This window comes from Agelaius phoeniceus, chromosome 2 (assembly GCF_051311805.1).
Source record: "Agelaius phoeniceus isolate bAgePho1 chromosome 2, bAgePho1.hap1, whole genome shotgun sequence".
In the NCBI taxonomy this organism is placed as follows: Eukaryota; Metazoa; Chordata; class Aves; order Passeriformes; family Icteridae; genus Agelaius; species Agelaius phoeniceus.
In genome coordinates this window covers 89,966,795-89,993,728 of record NC_135266.1, presented here as the reverse complement: position 1 = coordinate 89,993,728, position 26,934 = coordinate 89,966,795, and the positions used below count along the sequence as shown (strand labels likewise).

At 52.3% G+C, this 26,934-nt stretch overlaps 1 protein-coding gene and 1 non-coding gene across 4 annotated transcripts; both read left to right on the top strand.

Moving 5' to 3' along the window:
* Positions 1 to 2,957: 2,957 nt before the first annotated feature.
* ATN1 (atrophin 1) lies at positions 2,958 to 26,484 on the top strand. 3 transcript variants are annotated; one of them, XM_077174204.1, is made up of 10 exons: positions 2,958 to 3,097; positions 17,386 to 17,573; positions 17,771 to 17,908; positions 18,275 to 18,388; positions 19,676 to 21,690; positions 21,903 to 22,125; positions 22,234 to 22,951; positions 24,107 to 24,250; positions 24,499 to 24,679; positions 25,228 to 26,484. In XM_077174204.1, exons 2-10 carry the CDS (start codon positions 17,496 to 17,498, stop codon positions 25,259 to 25,261), a joined length of 3,645 nt encoding a protein of 1,214 aa, XP_077030319.1. In that variant the 5' UTR covers positions 2,958 to 3,097; positions 17,386 to 17,495; the 3' UTR covers positions 25,262 to 26,484. The 3 variants fall into 3 exon arrangements, with proteins under 3 accessions (XP_077030319.1, XP_077030318.1, XP_054510629.2); XM_077174203.1 differs by lacking the exon at positions 2,958 to 3,097 and adding an exon at positions 3,259 to 3,543; XM_054654654.2 differs by lacking the exon at positions 2,958 to 3,097 and having other exon boundaries at positions 17,532 to 17,573.
* A 381-nt stretch (positions 26,485 to 26,865) lies between these two features.
* LOC129117738 (U7 small nuclear RNA) lies at positions 26,866 to 26,926 on the top strand. Its single transcript, XR_008533901.2, has one exon. It is a non-coding gene; the product is annotated as a U7 small nuclear RNA (small nuclear RNA).
* Positions 26,927 to 26,934: the final 8 nt, after the last annotated feature.

Genomic DNA, 26,934 nt, shown 5'->3' with positions numbered 1-26,934 from the left:
TGAACTACCTTTAGGGAGGAGGTTTTCCCTTTATCTAGTCACAATTTCCCTTCTTGAAAATTTCATAAGCATTTCACTGTGTATCCATCAGAAGAATTTGGCTCTCACTTCTCTGTAGCCCTCCACACCAAAGGGGAAAATAAAAGCCGAAGAGTGATTGGTTACCTCCTAACTTTCCTTTACTCCAGGCTGAAAGAAACAGCTCTTTCAGCCTCCCCTTGTATGCCAGGAGCTCCAGCACCTACCTTATCTCATTCCCTCCCCCACAGGACTATCAGCACCTCTCTTGTGCTGTATTTCCCTAAGAAGGCTACATCCCAGCCAGGGCCTCTCCTTTTGCAGGCAGCTGTTTGTCCCCTGGTAGAACTGGAAAGCAGTGGGACAGTGTGGCTGGAGAGGTGGCGTGTCCCATCTCCCTCTCCAAGGGAGAACCAGCTACACCCCAGGGAGTTTGGCTCCTGGCTGTCTCACAGACTCCCCAGGTCATATATCCATCCTGAGGAGACACAGCTCTAATGCTCTTGGTTTGCCAAGACCTTCAATCTGTTGATTTCAAAGGTGAGATTAGTTCATTTCCCACGTTCTGCAGCCAGCCCACCTTGGTTTTGCAGCACGAGCACACACAAACACTTGTGGTTCTCTTGTCTATTTCCCACCTGTGCTTACCACCCTGAAACAGAGCAGAGTGTGGCTTGACCTAGCAGCAATTGGGCTGTGAGCATTTATAAGTGGAGAAAAGTAATGGTTGCCCTGGTCCTGTTTCTCTTTTGAATCACCTCTGATGTCTCTTCATAATCTAAGACCATAGGCCATCTTTGGCTGGCTTCTTGGAATAAACCAAAACCTAGTATGATTTTCATAAGGTATACTGGAGTCTCTGCCTCTTCACTTATTGAAATAACAAATGATACCAAAAATCTTGATAATAAATTTAATATTTAAGTCAAGCTTTTGAACTGAAGCAACTGACCTGGTTATGGAAGATGATGACATGAAAACCATTTAGGGCTTGACACTGTGGTTATATAAACTTGGTGTCACACGTTACTCATCCAGAAGATCTCAGCAATACCAACCACTGTAGCTGCCACAGAGGCTTTTCCTCAAACCACAAACCTTGGGGATCTGGGTATTTTGTTTAGCATCCAGAGAACAAGGATCTTGACAAGATCTTCCTCCTTCATGAATCATCACTGTGGCCTCTAAGGGTCACACGCACTGTGAGCTTGGGACACAAGGCTGTCAGCTCCTAAAGGCGACAGTTTGAAGCAGCTGTGACAACTGCAAACGCCACCGCCTCAACAGCAATAATAATGTTCTGTCTTCTTGTCTGGGGCTCAGCTTGGTCAGGCACTTTGTGAAGCAGCTAACGTTTACCCCCGTGCTTGGCATCCACAGGGTGCTATCTTCCACACAGCACCTCCCCAAAACAGGATGGTGAAATGTTTTGGGCTGACCACACAAAAGCCAGTGAGCATTTTTGCGGACGTTAGCCATGGCTTTTTCAATCTCCCATGCCAGGTGTGGGAACCAGAGAGTGCTAGGGAACCACAGCACTTCAGGATTACTGCTGGCAGGGCAGAGGCTCCCTGCGAGGGGCAGGACAAAGAGGCAGGCTGGGGAGAAGGGTGGATGGGAGAATGAATGAGAGCTAGCGACATGAAGCATGCTGATGTTGTGCAACAGGGCGCTGCATGCCAGTGGGGCTGGCTTGGGAACGAGAGGCACCGAGAGCACTTCTGCATCCAGGATAAATAGCGAGGCCCCGAAATGGCAGGGTACCCCTGGGAAGTGGGTGTGGAACACTTGCATTGGGAGCCATCAGCTCAGAAGGGACATTGCTCTTGATGATTTTAAAGCCTTGGGGTGAATAGCACTGCTGAAACCCCCACGAGGAGAGGACCACATCTGTATTCAGGGCTGAGTTTGGACGCCGTACAGTAAATAGTGCTCGGAGCCATGTAACGGACAATGAGAATTGCTGAATAAAAGCCCATGGAGAGCACTCCATCCAGCCTGCTCACTGAGAGGTCCTGCCGAGGAAATATTTTGGGATTATGCTTGAAGGCCATCAGAGTGAAACTTGCCCATCTGCACACTAAGGCTCCCTTATTTAAACACACAGCCGTGTTCATGTCTATGAGACACAGCTCCAGGTTTGCCCCCACGATTGCCGTGCCTTCTGCAGCAGGAAGGGCAGCACTTGTGGCATCTCCTCGGCCCCCAGCCCGCGCTCCGCCGGCCGTGCTCCCGCAGCAGGCAGCGAGCGGCTGGAGCTGCATTAGCCCCTTGCCGGGCTGGACGGGTGAGAGCCGGCGGGCTCCCCCCTTTCCTTCCCAAAGCCCTTCCTCCGACAGCAGCTTCTCCAAAATGGCCATCGACGCCATGAACTTGGCCAGCGAGGGGAGGCAGCCGCGTTTCTGAGCAGCCGTGGGGGGATGTTTCACGTTTCCGTGGCTGAGCCCCGCCGCTCCCCCGCACCGCGCGGCCGCGGGAGGCGGCAGGGGGGGCGATGTGGCGCCGCTCGGGCGAGGCCCGCGCCAGCCGGATCCCGCATCCCGCCGCTGCCGTGCGCGAGTGAGCCGGGGGGGCCCCGCTCGCCGCCGCCGCCGTGTGTGCGTGTGCGTGTGCGTGTGCCAGGGGGGCCCCGCTCGCCGCCGCCGCCGCCGCCGTGTGTGCGTGTGCCGGGGGGGCCGGCCCCGGTGCGGGCAGTGCGGAGCGGCCCCCGCACGAGGCTCGCGCTCCCTTTGTGCCGTTGCCTGGCAACCGGGCGGGGGATGGGAAGCGGGATCGGGGGGATGGATGCGCGCGCGGCCGCACGCCGATGAGCAGCGCCCGTCGGGCGGCCGCCGCCCCCGCCCCCCGGGAGGCCCCGCCGCAGCCCCGGCCGGCCGCCACCCCCCCGCAGCCCTCGGCCGCCCCGGTCCCGTCCTCCCAAAAACGCCCCGCCGGGCTCTCTCTGCCCCGCTTTGCCCGGCCTTTGTGCCGGCGCCGGGGGCCCAGCGGTGCGGGGCGCGGCCGCGGCCGGGGCGGGGGCCGGGCCGGTTGCTCGCCCCGCGCCCGCGTCTCCTCCTCCCCCGTCCCACGCTGCCCACGGGTGGGTTGGGGGTGCGGGGTGTGTGGGGTGTTTCGCGGGGAGGGGCGGCGGCGAGCGCGGAGCGGAGGGGCGGGGGAGGGGGCTCGTTCTGGGCCCTTCGGAAATGGGAGGTGGCTAAGGCGGGCAGCGGTGGGAGCGATGGGAGGGCGGCGGGGCGCAGGCGGAGGCGCCTGAGCGCGGCGGGAGAGGGGGCGACACAGCCGCGGGGCGGGGGGGCCCCTCTCCCCGCCGCACCCCCCCTCCCGGAGCCGCTGTCGCTGCCACCGACCGGTTATTCCGGAGCCGCGAGAGGAAACGAGGGAGCGCGGAAAAGGAGGAGGGAGGAAAGGGGAAAAAAAAAAAAAAGGAAAAAAAAAAAAGAAGGGGGGGCAGCGTTTAAATCCCTGCCCCCCGCTCCTCGCCGCCTCCATTCCTCCCTTCATTCGACCTCCCCTCAGGAGCCGCCGGTGAGTCCCTCGCCCGCTCCCAGCCGCTCCCGCCCCGCTTGTCATTGTCGCCCACTCGCTGCATTCTTTCGCGGCTGGATTTTAGCCCTCCGGTCCGTCTGTCGGGATGGGGAGCGAGGCGGCGCGGAGGGGGGGGAACACCAAACTTGGGGGGGCAGGAGGGGCGAGAGTGCGATTAACCCCCGCGGCGCTGGGGAAGGGTCCCCGGCGGTCCCTGCCCCGGCGCGGATGCGGCCAAGGGCCGGCAAGGAGCTGGGACAGTGCCGCGGGGCACGGGGGCTCGGCGGGGCGGGGGTCCCGGCCGCGTCTCGGGGCGCTCCGGCATCGCCGGGGGGCGCTGCCCTCCCGGGGCTCGCCCCGCACCCGGGCTGGGCTGCGCTGGACGGCGGCGCGGCGCCTTCCCTCCGGAACGGGGGGCGGGGGTCGCGCGGGGCTCCGCGCCCGCCGCGGGGGTCCCGGGGCGGGGACACCCCCCGCCGCGCGCCCGGCGTGACGTCAGCGCCCGCGGAGCCCCCCTTCCCTGCGGCGGGAAGTTCGGCGGGGGCAGGGGCCCGGGGGGCGCGGGCGGGCGGGAGTTGGGAGTTTGCGGCCCGGCGCCGTGCGGGAGGAGGGCGGCACAGCGCCGGAGGGGACCGGCTCCCGCCCCGCCTGCCTTCGGCGGGGAGCTCGTATTGTCCCCGCTTGCCCAGGTGCAGCCGGGGAGCGGGCAGGAGGAGCTGGGAATAACGTTTCCATCGGGGGACCGAAGAGAGTGTCGGCTCCCCTCGCCGTGGCTGCAGCGGGCACGGCTGGGATTCGCCCCTTGGCGCTGCCCCCTCCTCTGGCACGCCAGGGTGCCGCCTGGGGACCGGGGCGCTGGCCAGACCCCGTACGGCTGGGTGGCATCGCGGTGGCGGCTGCGCTCCGATTGAACCGGCCCAGATCCTCGGTGTGTCCGGCTGGTTGTCCGTTTGTTATTCAGGATTCCTGGAGAAGTGCCATTCCCCACGTCGCCCTTTTGGCTATGCCACGGAGCCGGTGGCTGTTCTGGCTTGCTGGCCTCTGGCCGGCTCGGCTGCTGTTTCCCGGCGAATTGCCGGCTGTATTTTGCCGAGTGGCCGCTGTGCTGTTGAAGTGGCAGCCATTTGGTCACCGTGGCATTACTTTGCACGCCGCCTTTGCTCGCCGTGGAGTTGTGCCTTGGTAGCTATTGTACGTTCCCGAAGTTGCTTTCCAGATGGGCAGTGTCTTTCCTTGCGTTTGCCTCAGTGCCGTGGCTGCCTTGAGTTCCGCAGCCGATTCCTCATTTGCCAGGATGGCTACTGTAAGAATTTGTAGGGCTTTTGTCTGCAGGGTCTGTTTTTTGCTGGGCTGTGCCTTGAGAAGCAACGTGTCCTTACTGAGCTCGGCACCCGAATCTGTTGTCATTATTTCTGGGTTGTACTGGGTGGATCACAAAAGGAGCTGCTACGCTTTCCAGCCTTAAAAAAGTGAGGAGAGTGTAGTGGGCCATTATCCTGAGGTGTGCATCAGGAGAGTGAAGGAGAAGTTGGAAATGCCGTTCATTTTTGTGTCCACCTGAGTGCTGGAGCATGGTTACACACCCTTCAGGTGTGTGTTGCCTAAAGCTGCAGAGTTCAGCCTTGACCTCCCACTAGAGAATCCCACAGCTGAGTTGAAGGCTGGACTCTCTTTTCTTCTAAGCCCGAGGGTTTTGTGAATCACTGCTGTGCTGCACACACATTCCCAACGGGCTGGAGCTCCACGGTCATTACCCATGGATGGGACACTTGTAAATGTGAATGATCAAATTGTTCATTTGGAATTATTCTCGTTCTCTCTTGTCCTGTTTCTTGGCCAAGTTGTTAATGTTATTTTGTGTCTGTCATTAGTGATGGCACAACCAATCATTTGTGTGGTTCCCCAAGTTCTTAGGAATGACCTGATCTTTGAAACCAGACTTTCCCAGTTATGAATCATGATGGAGCTTTTCAAGCATGGCCAAAGAGTGAACTTGTAGTACCATGGGTCTTGCTGGAAATTATAAAAAACCTCCAACATTTGAAAATTAAATGTGCAGTGAATCTTAATGAACAAGATGAACAGGTTTAACCTGCTGCAGTGACCTGCCTTTACCTCTCTTCATATGCATTTGCCTCCTCCCCTCGGTTTTGTACCCCTTGGATACCTCTGAAAGGTTCTTGCATTCTCACCTTTAGGTTTGCCTGAGCAAGGAGTTACGATAATATTTCTTGTGGGTGTACTTGTATTCCAAAATGATAATGGTCATGCAAGGAACTGTGATTCTATAGCATGGTGAGATTGCTGCACTAAAAGCAGCCTGATCTGTATTGTTCTTCAAGAGGAGGAGGAGGAGCATCTAGTCCAGTCAGACTAGGTGATCATTGTAGGTCCCTTCCAATTGAAATATTCCATCCTGATTTTATTTTGTGGGTGAAATACATCAGGCAGGTTTTTCTCCTCCCAAAGTTCAGCTCCTGACACTCCTTGTACAACTTCCCAGTTTGTCCTGGAGCCTTCTCATGTTCATCAGTGTTTTTCTTGGGAATGGAGGTGGAGTTGAGAGGAGCAGTCCATGTGGAATACAGAGCTGTGCAGCGAAGGTTTATTTATTTACCAGGTCTGGGGTGTAATAATGTTTGCAAATGCAATCTCTGGAATTGGTCTGTGCACATGTTGAGCTGTGCCCCTCCTTAAATACCTACCTGCATGTTTGTCCAGTTTATATTATTCCTCCTTGTGTAATGCCTTTTCTTCTGAGAACCTGGTTTTCTCTTCTGTCAGACTTTATCTTCCCCAGTTCATTTCTTTCTCCCAATCTCTTTTGGACAAATAAACTATTTTCTTGCTTTCATTGAATTTTCTGGTCTCATTCTTCCTCCATTAGGAGATGCTTTGGAAGTGTGACATATATATTTCTTGTGTTTATCACTTTATCTCTTCCATCTGTACTTCTTGAAGACTATGTCTAGTGAAGTACAAAATAGCAGTGCTTTACAAACTTCTTAAAGGCTGAAGGAGAAAGCAACACAAGTTCTGACTGTTCAAAAGTAAAGGCATCTCTGAAGAAGTCACGCTCTTAACCAAGTGAGCACACCTAGGGTAGGTATTCTCTGCAGAACTAATTCCTGAGGTTCCTGCTGGAGTCTGGTCACAGCAGATGGTTTAACATGAACACGAGGTGCTCCCTCTCAGTGCCTTCCCTGACCTCCTGAGGCTCAGCAGTGCCAAGGCATGTGTTGCCAGGCTGGCCAGGTGCATGTCCCACTGCTCTTATCCCGTTGAGATGAGCACTGGAGAATCTCTCTGTCCTTCCAGTCACATGTTGGGCAGTGGTGGGCCCACAGCCCATGTTGTCAGTGAGGTGTGTATGGAGAATGGTGAAACAGAAGGGGGTGTTTCCAGTTCAAGTGGCTTGAGCTTCACCTCCCTACCAGTCTGGTTTGGGCTTCAGTTGTTTGTGGATAAGGATTTGGCCATGTTTTAAGTTCAACAGAAGTCAACTTTGTGAGGAAGTGGTCCCTTCAGAAGCAGTGCCTAGCTTCAAGCTCTGATAATCCTGCAGAAGTTTCTGACTGTGTGTTTTCTGTGTGTGTTGTGGCAGCAAACACTGATTTGTTGTTGTCTCCTCCTGTAAAAATATCAATGTTTGATTGATTGTTGTGGCAGTATTTTCACCTACAAACCAAAGGCTAACTGCAATATCTTCTCCAGGCAATTTCAGCCAATGATGGTCTGTCTGGGCTTTGCTGAAGAAGGGGAGCTGGTTGCTCTCAATCTTACTTCATGTCTCTCGCCCTGGTGACATTCTTCATCACAGAGAGTTTAGCTGGAAAATTTTAGACTTGTACTTCCCTGCTGTACAGTGCACTGGTGATAGCCTGTTTCTTCCACAAGGTCTTTCTGCACTATAGATCACTTAAGTGAAGGTTGCATTTGAGCAACCTTCTTCTGTTTGGATAGTGAATTGGATTTACTTTATGTGTGTATATATATTTATGTGTGTGTGTATCTCACAATATATATGGTAGTTTGTATAATATAATATATCTTGTATAAAATATAATGTTATATAGTTATTAAATTTTATATTGATATATATAGCAGAGTGTATTGGATATAAAGTGTATCTATAGCACAGTATTTTGGATATACTGCTGTTTTTTTTCTTTCAGGCAGTGCAACAGATGAAGTGATTTACCTCAGAATTATTCAGGGTTTGCCAGACACATAAAGAGGGCCCACCCTCCATGAAGAATGGTTTATCCAGGCTTTCCTCATACATTGCTAGACCATTGCTTTCAAAGTCCATTTTCACCAAAGCTAGCTAGACCCCATCACCTTTTGGCCAAATTCTATGACTACTAATGAGTTTAGTATTGAAAAACCTGTTCTCATCAACTGGATGGTCGGTGCAGAAAATATTAAGAGCATTTATTTTACAATAAAAGAAAAGAAAACCCTTAAAATTTTCAGTGATACGCTTCTTGCATTCCTATGCAAGTTTTTCAAGTGATTGATTTTCCTGCTTTTCAAATTTTGCACCATTCCTCTGTTCGATTTGTCTGGGTTTATCCATTGGATATGGGGGTCTTTGTTGTGTAGGTTAAAGAGCTGTCAGAAATCTTCCTTTGTAGTGCTCATAGGCCATCTTCAAGTCTCCGTTTAACATTTTCTCAGGTAAGCTATATTTATTTAGCTTAAGGTTATAAGGGGGAGGAGTTAATCAAATTTCTCAATTTGTCAGCATCCTTTTTGCAGTACACAGATAAAAATGGCATGCACTACTCCCATAATTGCCTTACCAATCCTGTGTATAGTCTGGTGAAAATCACCTCTCTTTTCCTGCTCCTGAAGAATATTCCTTTCTCTGTGCACTGGTGGATTTCATCATTCAAGAAAAGCCTTTTCAGACTTCCGGGATGAGAGATGAGGGATGAGGTCAGGATCATCCCACTTGGCCAGTCCTTGGCCAGTAGACCAAGGAGAAACTGTGGGATCCCAAGCCTGGGAGTGACTTGAAGTTTACCAGTGACTCATATCTGCTGTACTATTGTTCCTCTGCCCATTTCCTTTGCCCTCGTTCACTTCTTTCCTTCTGGATGTGTCTCTCCATCTTCATCCTGTTCACATGCTTGCCCTTGGCACACGTGGCTCTCGTGTTGTCTTTGCTGTCAGTCATGAATCCCTGGAAACAGAGAATCTGAAGGGTGTCCTTTGGGTCAGTGGCTGCAAGATCATGGAATCATTTAGTTGGAAGAGACCTCCAGGATCATTGAGTCCAACCATTAATCTAATAATGTAATTTTCTAATCTAATCTGGTGTAATCTAATCCAATCCAATCCTGTGCCATTTTCCTGTGATACTTCTACAGCTTCCAGCTGTTTTCAGTAGAGGACCTGCCATAGCCAGATACGGTTTCTAGCTATCCAGAAAGTGACAGTGATTCTCTCTTGAATGAAACTCTCCAGTCCCCCATCAAACACATAGAACCTACTAGCACCCATGGTGTCCTTTAATTGGAAATTCTGCAGCCATCTGTTTCAAGAACTACTCTTTCTTTTTAAATGGTTTTGAACGTGTTTCTTTGTAGTGTTGTTTGAGGGTCATCAAATTTGTCCTGGATAATACAGTAAAGAAAATATTTCCTACCTAACTTCTAATTTTTATATATGGCTTTATGGCCCCCAGTCACATCCTCACTTCAATAACCTTTTCTGTGGACAGAGATGTCTAACCCACTCAGTCATGCCTCTTCATTGCCCCTTCTGGTTCCTATGGAAGAAGCAGAATTGCACACACATTTCAAGATGTGGGAAAGCCATAGGTTTGTGTGGGGGCATAATGATGTTCTCCTCAGGAAATTGTAGCATGCAGTTTACTTTCTCGATGGCTGCTGGATGCCGAGGTGCCATTTCATGGATCTGCCTCTTATATCCAGAGGATATCACTTTTGAGTTGCACTGGTCAGCTCAGAGTCTGGATGTCCCTTCCAGCTCTGGCATCCTCCTTTGACTCTCTGGGCAACCATCCTGTGATGTCTCTGAGTAATTTGCTTTGCATTTTTATCAAAGGGACATCTGTGTATCAAAAGAGGGCTGTGAGGTGTTACACAAACCCTTGGCCCCTAACAGCTCCACAGGTAAGGTGTGCTCAGGTGTTGCAAATATAGAAGATGCTGCACTTCATAAAATAGTGAGTGTGGGGAATGTGATGTGTCCTTCCTCTGGAGCATGCATCTCTAGGCTCCATCCCACTTGCAGAAGGCAGAGCCCAGTGTGGTTTTTTTTCCTGATCCAGCACTGGGCTCTGCCAGCCTGTATCTCCGAGAGATCTGGAAGCCCTCCTCTGGGGAGACAGAATGATTCTTCTGGGATTTTTAAGTAAATCTGTTACATACTTAACAGTCATTTTACTGTGCCCTCAGGAATTGTTTTACGATTAACATAACCTTCTTTAGTACATCTAACCTTCATTTAGTGAATCAAACTTTATTTTCAGTTGCTTTTGCAAAAATTAATATCTTCTTCTATGCTGTAAATTAAGCTATTGTTAAATGCATGAATATTTTTATTATTTATTACCTTGCTTTAGCTCTGTTATTTCACTCTGTTAATCATAATTTTTTTTAACAGATACATTTTTATTTTAATGGAGTTTCCAGAATCAGAGTTTTCATACTCAAAATAACATTCTTGCTCCTCATGGTTGTGCAAAATTAAGAAAACAAAACATTAATATAGGCTTAATAAAATGTAAACTAGCTTTATCTCCTAAGACTGCCAGTGCTCTGCACAGTTATTTTTAGTCTTCTTATTTGGCACCCTTTCCTGAATTGTGAGCATTTTAATTTTTATTTATTATTTTACTGCAGAGAAGGAGCACATAGGTAGCCTGATAAGTGAATTTGCCAACAAGTACATGTAAGAAGGATTGAAGCTGTTGCCTCAAGATGAGTCTTTTTTTTTTTTTTTTTGCATGGGAGGTGTTATTTTGGAATAATTTTAGGATATTTTATACAATGATGGACTGGTGTGGATTGAAAGGGGCCTTAAACATCATCCAGTTCCATCCCCCCTGCCATGGGCAAGGACACCTTCCACTAGACCAGGTTGCTCCTGGTCCCTTGCATCTTGGCCTTAAACTCTTACAGGGTTGGGGCATTCGCAGCTTCTCTGGGAAACATGTTCCTGTGTTTCACTACCCTCATAGAAAAGAGTTTCTTCCTTATATTCAATTTAAACCTGCCCTCTTTCAGTTTAAAACCATTGCACTTTGTCCTGTCACTGCAAGCCCTGGTGAAATTTGTCTCTCTGCCTTTCTTATAAGCCACCTTTACATGCTTAAAATCTCAGAATCACAGAACCATTAAGGTTGGAAAAGACTTCCAAGATCATCAAGTCCAACCATTGGCCAAACATCACCTTGTCAACTAAGCCATAGCACTGAGTGCCATGTCTGGTCATTTCTTGAACACTTCCCAGGATGGTGATTCCACTGTTGCCCTGGGCAGCCCATTCCAAGGCCGCACCACCCTTTCAGTGAAGAAATTCTTCCTGATGTCCAGTCTGAACCTTCCCTAGCACAGCTTGAGGCCATTTCCTCTTGTCCCATTACTTGTTGCCTGGGAGAAGAGGCCGATCCCCACCTGGCTACACTCTCCTTTCAGGGAATTGTCCCAGGTCCCTGTCCTTCCTGTGCTGGGGACCCCAGAGCTGGATGCAGCACTCCAGCTGGGGTCTTGCCAGAGCAGAGCAAAGGGGCAGAATTCCCTCCCTCACCCTGCTGCCAATGCTGGTTTCGATGCAGCTTAGGACACATTTGGCCTTCTGGGCTGCAAGTGTGCATTGTTAGCTCATGCACAATTTTTTGTTCACCTCTATTGCAAGATTTTTGCCACAGGGCTGCTCCCAGCCTCTTCATTCCCCAGCCTGTACTGATCCTGGTGATTGCCTTGACCCATGTGCAGGACCTGCACTTCACCTTGTTGAATTTCATGAGTGTCTCATGGCTCTACTCCTCAATCCTGTCAAGGTCCCTCTGGATGGCATCTCTTCCTTTTAGCCTATCAACCACTTGACTTGGTGTTATCTGCAAGCTTGCAGAGAGTGCACTCAATCCCACCATCTGTGTCATCGATGAAAATATTAAACAGTATTGGTCCCAGATCCTTGGGGGACACCACTGGCTCAAGGTTTCCAGTTTGGCATTGAACTGTGAACTCTTTGGATGGAGCCATCCATACAGTTATCAAATATGATGGAGACTGGCTTGGCAACTACGTCAGCCAGCTCCCTCTAGACTGTGGGATGCATCTCATTGGGTCCCATGGACTTGTTCATGTTCAGTTTCCTCAGGTGGTCTCAAATCTGATTTCTTAGGATGGGACTGTGAATCAGCTCTTACATAGATAGATAGACGTAAATTGAGAGAGTCCATTCAGCTTGTGTATTAAAAGTGTGTGTGATTCACCCTCTGGCACAGAATGGAGTTTCTGGAAGCATACATTTACATTTATTGTTAAAATTTGTTTTAACACATCACATAGTGACCCATTCTATGCCATAATATTTTGAAGACAGAAGAATCCAGTGAAATTCCAGTACACTGCCAGTATGAAATCAGTGTCTTTATGGAAAGTAACAAAAATCGACAGCTGTCACTATTTTCATACCAGATTTATATTTTGACCTCTTGAGCACTAGTCACAGTTTGCACTTGTGTTGTAGGTGTTTCTGTCTGAGTTTGCCACATAACACTGTGCTTCCAAACCTCGCTGGCAGGGCAGGTCTCAGCCCTTCCTGCCTGTGTCTGATGGCTGCTGGAGGTTGGATGTGCCTGTCCCAGCCCTTGTGGAAGGCTCTGCAGAGGACTGGGAGGTGTGTGCTCTGATCCTGGGGTCTCTGGGTGCAGTGACCTGCATGAGAGTGACCTGCAGGAGTCCTGTTCCTTGATTAATTCACTTCCCAGCCTGAGTTCACAGCCCCTGCATCCACCCAATGTTGTAGTTACTTTGTAGGAGACAGAAAAATGCCTTTGTTTGAAAACTACCTTTCATTTGTATACCTTCGTGTATTTATTCTTAACAAGATTTACTGAATACAGGAGATTTGCCAGTCATGGCAATATTCACACCCATGATAATATTAGCCACAAATGTTTGCCATCTTGGTATTCAACCATTTTGGCATCCTAATCCCTTTGCTCACAGAGTCATTTTCCCTTTTACAGTAATGTCATGCTCCAGGTATGTATCAAAAGACAGTGATGTGCAACCTCAACCCTGGCCTGTTTTCTCATTGCTGTCCAACACTGAACATGGTGCCCTTCCTCTTCCTTCCCTTTCTTTCTCCATCATGCCCTATAGTGAAATGCCAGGGTTCAAGCATGAAATCAGGTAATTAGCCATTGGGAAATACTGTACTTCAGGTTATCTGATTGTAGTATCTGGGACAAAACTTAATGTTTTCAAGACTGTACACAATTGTTAAAACTGATTACGTTTCTGGAAAATTTCCCTTCATTTTACAAAATGAGACAGATTGAGAGAGGAGTTAAAAATATTTGGGACCATCATTCATTGGGCAGTTGTGTTATACATACTGCTCTTCTTCTTAGTGATCTTTACCCATCAAGAGGGATCCATCAGTTAACATTCCAGCTTATTTTCAGGACACTTTTCAGCATCTGCAATGTGTTAAAAAGCAGCTGTGTTCGTTTTGCCACCCTGGTTCTTCCCTCCAGTGCTAGTCCATCTCTTTGTAGAAGTGGGAAGAGAAAAAACAGGATGGGAACAGAGAGCTATTGAATTGCAGAGAAGCAGACTCAGTTTAATTCTCACATCTGACTTCTGAATCCCCGCCTTTGCATACCAAATACCTTGGATTTCACGTAGGATTTTGGATGTGATTCCTACATTTCAGGAAATTACTTAAAGAGTAGTCACTGTGTACTTTAAACAGTTCCCAAATGAAGAAGACAAGGGGTTTGCACTTCAGAACATCTGTACTTAGGTTAAAGCAGGCATTCCACTGACTCCTTACTCCAAACTTCCATTGACTAGCATCTACTTGCATGGACTACTATCTAGTGAAAGCTGGCTTTGTCTGTAGTAAATAAACCAAAAAGGGGATAATGTTAGCTCTTTTTCTTAAATGACACTGATGCTGGGAGCCTTCATCTCTCCCTTCTGCTGGCACTGGCCCCAGAGAGGGCTAGCTGGACCTTAGCTGGCATTTGATCTTCTCAAGCAGGCTGGAGCCCTGGACTTGGGCTGTGCATCCTGGGGCTTGCTCTGCCACTGAGCACCTGCTGAAGTGTCAGAACCCTGCATGGCCCTGTCTTCCTGGTCTCAGTGGAAACGGGCTCCTGGCTGCCGGAAATGTGCTGCTGGGTGTAGCCCCAGCGTGTGCAGTGCTTTGGTTTGTCATTTACACTTCTGGCCAAGCCCTCAAACACCACCCCAGAAACTTGGTTCCCATTTCCTCTGCTTCTGTCGCCGTCTAGGAAAGTTTATTTCCTCAAAGCCACAGCCTAATGTGTAAATGCTCTCCTGAGCCAAGGACAAACATTCAGCCTGCTTTCTAAGAGGTAAAACCTGAGTGCTTCTCATTTGAGATGGACTTGTTTCCAGTTTGGTTACCTGGGAGAATTGCTCCACATGACAGCCTGGGAAGGAGAGAACCCATCTGTGTCCTTCAACAAAAGAAAAGCTGAACCTCATAAGCTTCTGGCTGGTGGTGCAGGACGGTCCAGGCTTTGGGAAGGAGAATTACTTGGAGCTGAGGAGGAGGAGGAGCAGGATCCATTTTGAATGCCACGTGGGGGATGCCTGTTGAGTGTGTGTTGCTTGCAGGAGACTTCACCAGGGCTTACCGGAGAATATGGAGGGGTTTGGGCAATAAGCCAAGCCAAGCTGGGTTGTATGAAATGCAAACAGAAAATTGCAATTCGCAATGCCTCATAACTCAGTAGAACCTGTGAAGGCTTCACAGGGCCAGGGAAAGGTTAACCCTTCCACAGCAGGCCTGTCACGTCTCACCTCCTAACCAAAACCGCGGAGCCCTAAGAACCCTTCAGAGACATTTGCAGGGATCTTCAGTGATGGCAAGGGTTAGGTGTAACTTACTAATTGTAAAGGCTCACATTGCAGGCTTTCATTTCATAGATGTTAAAATTAGAAGGCAGATTTCTGATCCTCTCATCTGGCCATAACAGTTGCTATACTGCTGTACTAATAATGTGTGCGTCAGTTCTCTTACATATTTTAGTAAAGTCTTCACTGTCTAAGCGACAGAAACTTACGCCTCAGTCAGTGGTTGATTATGTCTCTTGAAATACCACTATTTGTTTCTGGCTTTGTTTCTTACTGCATATTCAGCGTTTGGAATAAGTACGAGTGGGTATCCCTCTGAAAAAGGGAAGTTTTGTGTGGTTGGCTGCATGTTATTTCCCTGCTGACTGACTTCTCTGGGAAGAGGATGGTAATTGTCATTCCAGGGTTGCTGGAAAGCTGAAGCGAGACCTGTGTGCTGTGTTATCACTCTGGCTTTGGTGTGGGAGGCGTGGGTGGTATCCCTGTGGAATGCAGGGAGCAGTGACATTGGTAGCCTGCTGTTGCTGCTGCTGTGCCTTCAGAGCTGAGTTAATATGTTCAGATTGCCACCATGGCATGAGTCAAAGCTGAGTTAAATTAGGATCACCTTAGGTGTGACAGTCGTTTGTTTCACATAAGAAATGTTGATACTGGATACTTATCTGGAATAGCATCAGTGTAACTGGCTGAATTAGCAACCAAAAGGCCAAAGCGTGGCAGAAATATGAGCCTGTTAAACAAGTCAGTGGGTGGGGATTGGGAGTGGGCTCTGCCTCCATTAGGTCAGTTACAAACCACCATCAGCTATTTTCCTATTAAAGAAGAGGTCTCAGTTAATGAATTGATGTGTGTGGGAATTAATGCTGGATGAGTCCCCCTGGGGCTCTTGTGATGAAGGTCAAATAAAATATTAATGGAATTAAAACAAACAACCCCCTGATTTTCCTAAGTACCTTCCGGATGGGTTTCTGTAAGCATTGGTCAGGGAAGATGTGGAGCCCCAGGAGAGACAGGCCAGTGTCATTACTCCTGTTTCACGGTTAGGCAGATGAAGACAGTGGAAAGCAGTGACCCTGGGGCCACACAGTCCAGCAACAGGGCTGCACAGGACATCTGAGAGTTCTCCTGTCAGGTGCTTTTGCTCTGATCCCTGTTTTCAGCTCCCTTCTCAGAGGAATGGAAGTCATCCAGATTGCTCCTGCACTGCTTGGCTGGAAGGTGATTTTTCCAGGTGTGGGATGGTCTTCAGGAGCGCCAAATCCATAGGCTTCTTATTCACAAAATTCCTCTGTGCTTCCAGATGAGAGAATAAAACCCAGTAGTTGTGGCTTTTTTCTGCTGGTGCCTCTTCCACGGGACACATTCCCTTGTCTTTCAGATTGTCCATTCCAGAGGCTCAGTATAGCAACTCAGATGACAGGCTTGGGAAGGATAAAGTCTTTTTGGTTATGTGTGTGCAGTGCAGAGCAGTGCAAAAGGTCCTTATCTTGCTGGATTCAAGCAGGCTAACTTCAGGAGCAGTATCCCTGAATCATTTCCTCCAGTTCCCAGGCTAACACAAACATGGTACTTTCATAGTCCAGAGCAGGAACTGTGTGATACAACAGGGTGTTAAATATCTACAGTAGAATGCTTTTGGACATGGCACAAAGCTGTAAATTGTTCCGGAGGGATCTCAGAAATCTTCCCGCTGCTGCAAAGTATAAGGATGTACTCTGCATCCCTGGGTGTGACTCGGTCTGGTACACAGAAACATCCAGTGTTGAGGAGGAGGAGGCCCTGGCAGGCAGGCACACCAGGCTAAACAGAGCTGGTGATGGTGTCGAGTAAAAGCAGAGCTAGATGTGTTTTCTTGCACCTATTTGTGTACCTTGGGCATGGAACAGCCCGAGCAAGACTTGTCACATGTCCTGCATAACATGGTACTGCATGAGTGCATGTGGATGTGCTCTGGAGAGGGCAGGGCTGTACAGTGCCCTTCAGCAAAGGCCACTTGCTGAGTGACAGATGACAAAGGGCTAGCAAAGGGCAGCACATGGCCAGGTAAGGGTGGTGTAACTTTCTGCACTGACAGCAAGTGCGAAGATGAGCTAACAAAGTCAGAAAAATTGTAATTGGGAACATTTTAAAACACTTTCCTGTTATTTTTTCCCCAAGGAAAGGAAAATACAAAAATTATTCCAGAAGACAGATAACATCCTGATAACTGTTCCTTCTTGCATCCTCCAAAGCAGCGTTATTGGGACCCAAATCATAGAATTAGATAATCACAGAATGGCTTGGATTAAGAGGAGCCTTAAAGATCATCTATTCCCAGCACCTCTGCCATGGACTGGGGCATCTTTGACAAGACCCAGTTATTCAAAACCCCATCCAGCCTGGCCTTGAACACTGCCAGGGTTGGGGGATCCCTGAGGCAACCTCTTCCAGTACCTCATCACCCTCAGAGTAAAAGAGTTTCTTTCTGATATCTAATATAAATCTGCCCTCTTTGAGTTTGAAGCCATTAAAAATTAATACCTTGCCTCATGCACATATCACTCCAAGAAATTGGAAATCGAATATGGCAGTGGGCAAATCTTTTCCCACACTGATGGGAGAGTTTATTGCATTCTTGGTAAACAGACTCAAGTCTCTAAATAAGGAAACAATAATAATTTTGTCATATTTCTATAGCAAACCATGAAAGGGTGTTCTATAGTTCACTCAGTCTTTCTCCCCCCTCATCTGCTTGTCTGCCTTTCAGGATCCAGCAGGATCTCATTGCTTGGTTGGTGTAATTCCCCTTTCCAGAAGAGCTGCCCATCTCCATCTCCTCGGAAACAGCCGAAGGGGGTTGTGGAGTCATAAAAATTTATGTTTTCATCAAACCGGGCCAAGGAGAATGGGGGTCCCACACCCAAAAGAATGAAGACACGACAGAACAAGGACTCAGTACGTGGGGTAGGACAGGGGGTGGGACACAAGAGCCAGGCTGGAGGTGTGGGTTGGAACTGAGGCTCCTTGCAGAGGTAGTGGCCATGAGTTTGGCACAGCGGAGTGCAAGGGGTTCAGGGGCTTTGGGAGGCTGGGCACAGAGCAGGAGGGGTGGGAGATGCAAAGGAGGACTGACACAGTGATCCCTCTCCTAGATGTCAATGCGGAGTGGACGGAAGAAAGAGACTCCGGGGCCCCGAGAGGAGCTCAGGTCACGGGGTCGAGCTTCCCCTGGTGGTGTCAGCACCTCCAGCAGTGATGGCAAGGCTGAGAAATCCCGACAAGCGACAAAGGTAATACCAGCTGGAACACAAGTGTGGGGTGGCCAAGGACTGCCCAGATTGGGTGGGATCCCTTTGAGGATCCAGGGACACAAACCAAAAGAGATCCACAAGTAGCCCGTGCTGGGTTAGCTTTCTGAAATGGGCAGAATCTCTCTTTGCTCTCATCCTCACCATCTTGCACTTTCCTAAGAACTGATGTCCAGTCTCACCAGACTCTTTTAGTGCTCATTTTTTCCATATGCTAGGTCCATGTTGTTCTGCTAGTGTCATTGACACACGTGCCATGGTGGCTGTGTCTCACCTGCTGCAGTCTGTGAAGACCTGGAAGATTTCCCCATGACCCTCCACCTCCATGTTCTCTTTGTCTCCTTGCAGAAAGGCCGGTTGGAGGAATCCTGCACCCCCAAGAGCAGCAAGCAGGGCCGAACAGAAGAGATCTCAGAGAGTGAAGGGGAGGACACCAATGCTCCCAAAAAAACCAAAACTGAGGTGAGCACTCCCTGCTGTCATTGCTGGCATGTGCCCAGTCCAGAGCAAAGGAGTCTGCAGTTCCCTGTCTGTGCTGCTTGAGGTTCTGGCTGCTTGGGAGCCCCAACACCTTGGGTTTTCCACTGCAGCTCTTCCAACCTAAATGGCATCTACAAAACTGCCACCAGGAGCGATGACTGAGCAGATGGAGGCTCTCTGTCTCATTTGCCTTGTGTTCAGGGGGCTGCTATGCTGTCAGGGAGGTGCCCTGCCTTTTCCAGCTTAGAGCTAAGAGCCTGTCTGTGTGTGCAGCCACAGGTTGGGCTGGAGTCAGTCCCTTCTGATCCCCAGCACAGTGTGACATGGAGGTGCTTAAGTCACGGTGGGTTCCAGGTGACAGTCATGCAACACCTGCTCATGCACACACAGAGCCGTGGCAGGGCTTTTCCAAAACAGCGACAGCACCAGGCTGGATTGGTGGTTGGGTGGTTGGAAGACTCAGCTCTTGTGCTTCTCCATTCCCTGTTGTCCTGTTTAGGGAACTGGCCTTAAAGGCCTGCAAACATGGGGATGCTTGCTCATCTTAAGAGATCCTTTTAATTCAACCACCTTGGTTCCACTTCTGTAATTTCTCCACATGGACAGTCTGTTCAGCTCAGCAGTGGTATTTTTTCAGCTTAGCCTCCCTTGCTTAGAGTGGTACTTGTTAGTTGCCCTCACCCATGATGACTGCTGATCACCAGTGCACATTGTCTGAGGCAGCAGGTGGTGGGGAGGAGCAGGGCTTGGGAAGCACAGGGGGAACTCCTGAAAATAAGGAGTGGAACAGTGAGAGGGGTCTGGGTGGGAGCTGGTCTCCTTGAGCAGGAAGAGCTCTGCAGGGGCAGGAAGAGCAATTCTGGGTCTGGGGCCTGTGCTGGCACAGCACACTGTGGCATGTGCTGCTCCATGCCACTGGTGATACCATGTCCTGGCCAACAGCCCGTCGCCCGTGTTGTATCTGTTCCCTCTCAGCCTTGTGTGTAACAGTTCCCTGCCCTCCATCACTGCCTCTTTACAACAGGTACCCATTGCTACCTCCTTCCTGAACATGGAATGCTCATGAAGGACCTGAGAGCACTGAAAAGGAGGCAGGAGGACTGGCGTTATGTGTACCTTGCCAGACAATGTCTCCTTTCCTCTGTGAGGTTTTCTAGTGCTGGGGTTGGCAGAGAAAGGTCAGAAAACAAGTTCTCTGGGAGCTTGAAGTGTGTCACGTGTGGTCTGGGTGGCCTCATAATGCCCCTTTCCTCCTCCTTCCTGCTTCAGGAGTTGCCCTGTCCTCCATCCCCATCCGATGTTGACAGCCTTGATGGCCACAGCTTCAATGATGAGATGAGCAGCGACCCACGGGACATTGACCAGGATAACAGAAGCACCTCGCCCAGTGTCTACAGCCCTGGGAGCGTGGAGAACGACTCTGACTCCTCTTCTGTGCTGTCCCAGGGGCCGTCTCACTCCTACCACCACCCCCCGCTCTTCCCCGAGAGCCCGCCGGGAGCTCCCCCTCCCGACAGCCTGGCCCGCCCACCGGAGCCCAGCTTTGGGCTCCCGGGAGAGGTGCACCCCCAGGGACCCCCCGCAGGAAGTTACCATTCCCAGCTGGAGGGCCAGGCCTCACGCATTTTCCAGGCTCAAGCCCCACAGACTCCGGCCTCCTCCTCCTCCTCTTCCTCCTCCTCTGCTGTTACTGCCCCTTCCGCTCCACCTTCCTCCTCCTCATCCTCTTCCTCTTCCTCCTCCTCTTCCTCCCACACTCCCCTTTATCCTGCGGCCAATGTGGTCCAGGTTGGGGCGAAAATTGCCAGTGGAGTGGGGGGACTCCCAGCACCAGGGGCTCGTGAGCAGCCCCTCAGCGCCAAGCACAATCCACCCCCTACCACCCCAATCTCACTGGCGTCGGTGGGAGGAGGGCTCCCTCCTCAAAAGACGCCCCCAGCCAACCCCCCGGCCGCCCCCCCGGCCTCGGCCCCTTCCTTCCCCCACGTCTCCTCCAACCTGCCTCCTCCCCCGGCCTTGCGCCCCCTCAACAACGCAGTGGCCGCCTCCAGCTCCCCAGGGATGGTGGGGCAGGCCCTGAGCGGCCACCTGCCCTCGCCCCACAGCATGGGGCAGGACAAGGCACCGGCCCTGGCCCCCTCCCGCTACCCCTACGCGCCGCCACCGCTGCCGCCCTCCAGCTCCTCTGCGCAGTACCCGCAGCCCTCGGCGGGCCAGCCCCTGCCCAGCTACAGCGCTTCCTACGGGCACTCCTTCCCCCCGCCCAGCGGCCTCTCCGTCTCCAGCCAGCCCCCCAAGTACACCCAGCCCTCCCTGCCCTCGCAGCCCGTCTGGAGCCAGGGGCCGCCCCCTTACAGCCGCCCCCTGGGCAATGCCGGCTCCCACCCCGCCGCGCCTTTCCCTGGCCAGTCCCCCCATCACCAGCAGCCTCCCCAGCAGCACCACCACGGTCACGGGAGCAGCGGGGGCGTCTCCCCAGCAGCCACAGCTCCTCCCCAGCCCCCCGGGGGCTACCCCCACGGCCTGGAGTCCAGCGGCCATCACCCTTCCCATCCCACCTACGGGCTGCGGCTCTACCCTCCCCACAGCCAGGCCGCCTACAGCCAGGCTCCTTCCGCCACCGCGGCCGCTGCCCCCTCTTCCTCCTCCTCGTCTTCATCCTCTTCCTCTTCCTCGTCCTCCTCTGCTGCCTCTTCCCAGGGAAGCTACCCCAGCATGTGCACGCACCCACCGGGGCAGAGTCCTGCCACCTACACCTTCCCCCCGCCGCCACCCCCATCCCCTGCTCATGGGGCTGGCCCTCCAGTCACCTCTGCTGCCACCACCCTCTCCACCGTCATCGCCACCATGGCCTCCCCCTCTGCAGCGCCGTACAAGACGGTCTCGCCCCCGGTCCCCCCGTCAGCTGTGGCCCCCTATGGGAAGAGGGCGGCCTCCCCTGTCCCCACCTTCCAGCCCCCGGCCCCCTACAAGCCGGGCTCGCCCCCCACTTCCTCAGCTGCCCCTTTCCGTGCAGCTACCCCTCCTGGCTACCGGGTGGCCTCTTCCCCTGTGGCAGGGGGCTACAAAGCCCCCTCACCCGCCCCCTCTGCCCCACCACCCTTGCCAGGGAGCATGGCTGCCCCGGCCCCGCCGCCACCTCCGCTCCCCCTCAGCGCTGCTCAGATCAAGCAGGAGCCGTCGGAAGAGTACGAGCCCCCGGAGAGCCCCATGCCCCCTGCTCGCAGCCCCTCGCCGCCCCCCAAGGTGGTGGATGTGCCGAGCCATGCCAGCCAGTCAGCCAGGTGAGGGGAGACTGGTTTCTGCAAAGAATGGGGAGGGCCGTATGGGGCAGGGAAGAGGAAATCACCCCAAGCCTGAGGTGCAGCTACACCCTTTTGCCTTTTTCATGATGCTCTTCAGGTTCCCACAGTGCCTTTCCCACAGTAGCTGTCCCTGTCCCCACCTCTGCTCACCGGCCCTGTCAGCACTGACAGGCTTCCCCTCTCATCCCCAGATTCAACAAACACCTGGACCGTGGCTTCAACTCCTGCTCCCGCACAGACCTGTACTTTGTGCCCCTTGACGGCTCCAAGCTGGCCAAGAAAAGAGCAGACTTGGTGGAGAAAGTGCGTCGAGAGGCTGAGCAGAAGGCCCGCGAAGAGAAGGAGCGGGAACGAGAACGGGAGCGGGAGAAGGAGCGGGAGCGGGAGAAGGAGCGGGAGCTGGAGAGGAGTGTGGTAGGTCTGGGAGCCCCACTGCCGCAGCGCAGCCGGGGCGGATGCTCAAGGGCCCCCTCGGCCGCTCCCCGCTGGGACCCTGAAGCCGGTCTCTCTGCTCTTTTGCAGAAGATGGCCCAGGAGGGCCGTCCAGTTGAGTGCTCGTCCCTGGGGCCGGTTCCCCACCGCCCCTCCTTCGAGCAGGGCAGTGCTGTAGCGACTGTTCCCCCATACCTGGGCCCCGACACCCCGGCTCTGCGCACCCTTAGCGAGTACGCCCGGCCCCACGTCATGTCCCCCAGCAACCGCAACCACCCTTTCTACGTGCCCCTGGGTGCCGTGGACCCGGGCCTGCTGGGCTACAACGTGCCAGCCATCTACAGCAGCGATCCGGCCACGCGGGAGCGGGAGCTGCGGGAGCGGGAGGCCCGCGAACGAGACCTGAGGGACCGGGACCTGCGCGAACGCCTCAAGCCTGGCTTTGAAGTCAAACCGGCCGAATTGGAGCAGCTCCACGCCGTGCCCGCCGCTGCCATGGATCCCTTCCCACGCCACGGCGGGCTGAGTCTGCAGACGGCCCCCGGCCTTCATCCCGCTTTTCCCTTCCACCCAGGGCTGGGCCACTTGGAGCGGGAGAGGCTGGCGCTGGCAGCCGGCCCCACCCTTCGTCCCGACATGTCCTACGCCGAGCGCTTGGCGGCCGAACGCCAGCACGCCGAGCGGGTGGCCGCGCTCAGCAATGACCCTCTGGCCCGGCTGCAGATGCTCAATGTGACACCTCATCATCATCAGCATTCCCACATCCACTCCCACCTCCATCTCCACCAGCAGGATGCCATACATGCAGGTAAGGGCCGTGTGGTGCTGGTGCCCTGTGCAAAGCCCTGATTTCTGTCCTACTGTGCCTTCCTTGCACTCTGTCCCTCTGGCCCTGGGGAACCCTAAAAGCTGACAAGACTAAACTCTGAGGCCATAGATCTTCTGCCAGAAGAGCCCAACATCATGGTCATTCTCCTTTCCCCCACTCCCATCCCACCTAAGGCACTGACACTGCTGATCCGTGGCCCACAAAATTGTTTGCACTGTGTCCTTTTGTTATGGATCTGTGGGGCCACAGTACAAGTGCTGGAGTCCCACTGACTTCCTGGGTGGTGCTGCTGTGAACTGCATTCCTTAGACTGGAGTCTGCAGAGGGAGCAGGAGCCCTTCTAGAACAGTTTTGGCAGTGTCCTTAGGACTAATGAAATCCTGGTTCACAGTGGCTGCAGATAGTGGGATGGATTAGGAGGCGGGCTAATCATAAGGAACTGGAGGCTGCTGTTCTTCAGAATTGAATGATGGTCCCTTCCATTTCCACATCCTGCAGGAAAGCAAAGTAAAATGTTTAGGGATGAAAATCTCAGGGAAGCAAAGCCCAAGCTACAGTGCAATAGGAAAAAAGTGTTGCACCTGCTCAGGTGCTGTGAGCAGTCAGTGGGGTCTGGTGTCAGTCACAGATGCTGGCTCTGAGCAAGTGGTCAGAGATGGCACAAGATACAAGTGAGTGTCCATTTTCTCTACCATCTATGGCTGGGCACCTTAGTCTGGCTGGGAGTCCAAAGCACTAGAAAGAGAATCTGTCCTGAATAAGATCTGGAAAAGAAAGCACCCAGTACAAGTATGCACGTGAATGGCAGTTGAGGGTGACAGATGGGCATGATATGGGGTGTAGATCTAGTTGCAGAGCAGGTCCTTGCAGAACCCTGCTGAACTTCCAAAGAACAGTATTTCTTCCTGAGGAGTGTAGGGACAGAGCTCTGCCAGACTAGTTCACATGCAGTTCGATGGAAAAAAGAGTAACACTCAGAAGGAGATGACACTATGTTGTTTAGCTGTGAAATCATTCCATCCCTAACACACTCTGATCCTCTCTCCATACCTGTTTTGTGAGGCCTTGTGCCTGTCTCTGTGTTACTTGCTACAAAGCCTGGGACAATTATCTTGTGGTATCTTTTCTTCCCAGCCTCAGCCTCCGTTCACCCTCTAATCGACCCCCTCGCCTCGGGATCACACCTTACCCGGATACCATACCCGGCTGGAACCATCCCCAACCCTCTCCTGCCTCACCCTCTACATGAGAATGAAGTGCTGCGCCACCAGCTCTTTGGTAAGGAACGTCACAGGGACTGCTGTTCTCCTCCAGAGAGTGTCAGCAGAGTTCCGAGGGGCAGGGGCGTCCTGGGGTGTCACAGTACCAGGCTGAGGTCTGTTAAACAGAGCGTAGGACAGGCCCATGCTGCCAGGATGAGCATGTGGGCAGGGATGGGAATGGGGGTGCAGCAGGGTCTTGACTGAGCTGTGGGGCCTTGGATGGAGCATTAACTGGGGTCTTCTCTGTGTCGCCTCTGGCTGCAGCTGCGCCCTACAGGGACCTGCCGGGCTCGCTGTCGGCGCCCATGTCAGCGGCGCACCAGCTGCAGGCCATGCACGCGCAGTCGGCCGAGCTGCAGCGCCTGGCTCTGGAGCAGCAGCAGTGGCTCCACGCCCACCACCCCCTGCACGGCGTGCCACTCCCCACGCAGGAGGACTACTACAGGTGCGTGGAGCTGCTCTCTCCTCTCAGGAACACCTCCAGGCCCAGCCCTGGCATGGGGCTGGCACAGGCAGTGGGAGCGGGGAAGCATTGCCCCTGGAGCGGGTGGCTGTGGCCAAGCCCACACCAGGAACAGGGACGCTTTGCCACGGGGCACAGCTGTGGCTGGCCACCAGGAAGGTCTACTTGGCAAGTGTCTATTCAATCCCTTGGGAGATCTCAGCTCCTCCCCTCTGAGGGGGGAGATAACTTTTATGTGTTTCACACATGTTAATGCAGTTATGACTAACTGATACCCCTGCCAAAATACAAAACATTTATAATGGTTTGATGGTTTTGCCAAGACAAGGAATTCACAAGTGCACAGGGAGGCACACTGGGAAAGGGAGAGGTGGAATGCTGTACCTTTTCAACAGTATCTCCTACTTCAAGGATCTACAAAACCTCCCGAGCTAGCAGTGTTGTGTGGGTCCAGATGAACAAAGGCAGGGAATGGTATAAATTGCCTTTTTTTCCTTTCACTATCACCTTGTTCCTCTTTTTTATCCTAGTCACCTGAAGAAGGAAAGTGACAAACCCCTTTAAATGGACTTCCACTGTCAGTGTGACATCATCATGTCTTTCTCTCAAGAGGAGCAATCAATCAACCAAATCCTGGGGGAAGGGAAGCTGCAAAGTGACACATCCTGATCCCATCATGCAGTAGAGTACAAGAGAAGATGACAAAAAGTATGGGATGGCATCCTGGGAAAAGTGGAGGAGAGAAAATGGGGAGGGACTGACACACCACTAATGGACCTGAAGTGATTGGTACGTGATTTCAGCTGAGCTTTGAAGAGAAGAGAATCAGCACTGCACAGAGCTCAGAAAGACAAAGACTGACATGAATTCAGGGTGGCAGGAGCTCCATCCTTTGTTTTTTGGGGGAGCAGTTGCATTAAATAAAAAGCGCAGAGCATTGCAGGACTTCATATACAGGATGCTCCTGCCTTTTCTGCTTCTGCAGGAGGAGGTGCAGCCAAGAAATAACTGCAAACACAAAAGAGCCTTTTTTCAACATGCCTCCTCAACCCCCCAGCCCCCCTTTAAGTGTAAGATACTGCTTAGCGATACAGAAAAGCAACGTGGAACTTTTTCAGATTAGCCAGAGCAGCTTCCCATTCTCCCAACATCCCTTCAGATGCAAACAAAGTGTTCCAGGTCCCTTGCTGAGAGGTCTCTCCTGCCTGCCGAAGGTCCCCAGCCATCGGGGTGCAAAGCACCGCAGGACTGTTTGCAGGACGGGGGCTGTGCTGTCCCCAGCTGATGGGAAGGGGCACGACCATGAGGTGCGAAGCACCAGCAGACTGTTTTGGAGACTGCCATCAGCACCGTGACCCTTCTGAGCCCCGGGGGGAGAGCTGGCGTGGCCGAGCGGTGACACTGCGTCCTGGGACTGTCTGTAAGATGGTGGCTGCCCCTTTCCCCTCACCCCTCCTAATTGATGTACTTTAACTCATGCACATCCTATTAGACGTGGCAGTTTTATGTAGCAACTTGTGACTCCCTTGCCCCCGCGTGCGTGTTCTGATTTCACAGTTGTATCTCTCGATTGGTCCCCCATATATATATATATTTACTTAACCATTAAAGGAAAAAACAACCAACAACCCAGCTATGGAAAAGAAAAAAAAAACAACCACCCAAACGATGTTCCCCACGCACTCCCGAGCCCTGACACACATTCTAATAATTTATATATATAAATATATATATGAAGCTCTTAAAAAAGGAAAAAAAAAGACAAAAAAACCCTTTCAGAAACGGGACTCTGATGTGTTCATTTCTTTTCAGTGGGGCCGGGGGGGAAGGGCAGAAACACTCCCCGTGAAAAGTGGGAGAGGCTGGAAGTGGGCAACGCCTCGGGAAAGGCGTGCGGGAGCCGTTGGGCCGGAGCCCTGCCACCGCGGGGAGAGGCGGGGCGTGCCCACCGCGGACCAATGAGAAGCGAGAAATTTGCATACGATCCGGGAGGCACGGCTGGCCCGTTTGGGGGCACCGGAGACCGCCGGTATCGGCTTTGAGCGGGGCAGGCGGGCGGCACTGGGTCGGGGACCCGCAGGGGAAATGGCCCAGGATAAGAAGATCCCTCGCCCTCACCTCGGGGTGGGTCGGCCCGGAGGGGGTCCTCGCCCGTGCTCAGTTTCCGGCAGTGATTTCAGCTCTTTTAGAATTTGTCCAGTAGGTTTCCCGCGCCCGCGGGAAGCCGCTCCCACGGG

Coding starts and splice junctions, on each gene's coding strand:
- ATN1 (XM_077174204.1), top strand. CDS start 17,496: ATGTTTTCATCAAACCGGGCCAAGGAGAATGGGGGTCCCACACCCAAA. Junction 17,909..18,274: donor AATCCCGACAAGCGACAAAG/GTAATACCAGCT, acceptor GTCTCCTTGCAG/AAAGGCCGGTTGGAGGAATC. Junction 24,251..24,498: donor GCTGCGCCACCAGCTCTTTG/GTAAGGAACGTC, acceptor CTCTGGCTGCAG/CTGCGCCCTACAGGGACCTG.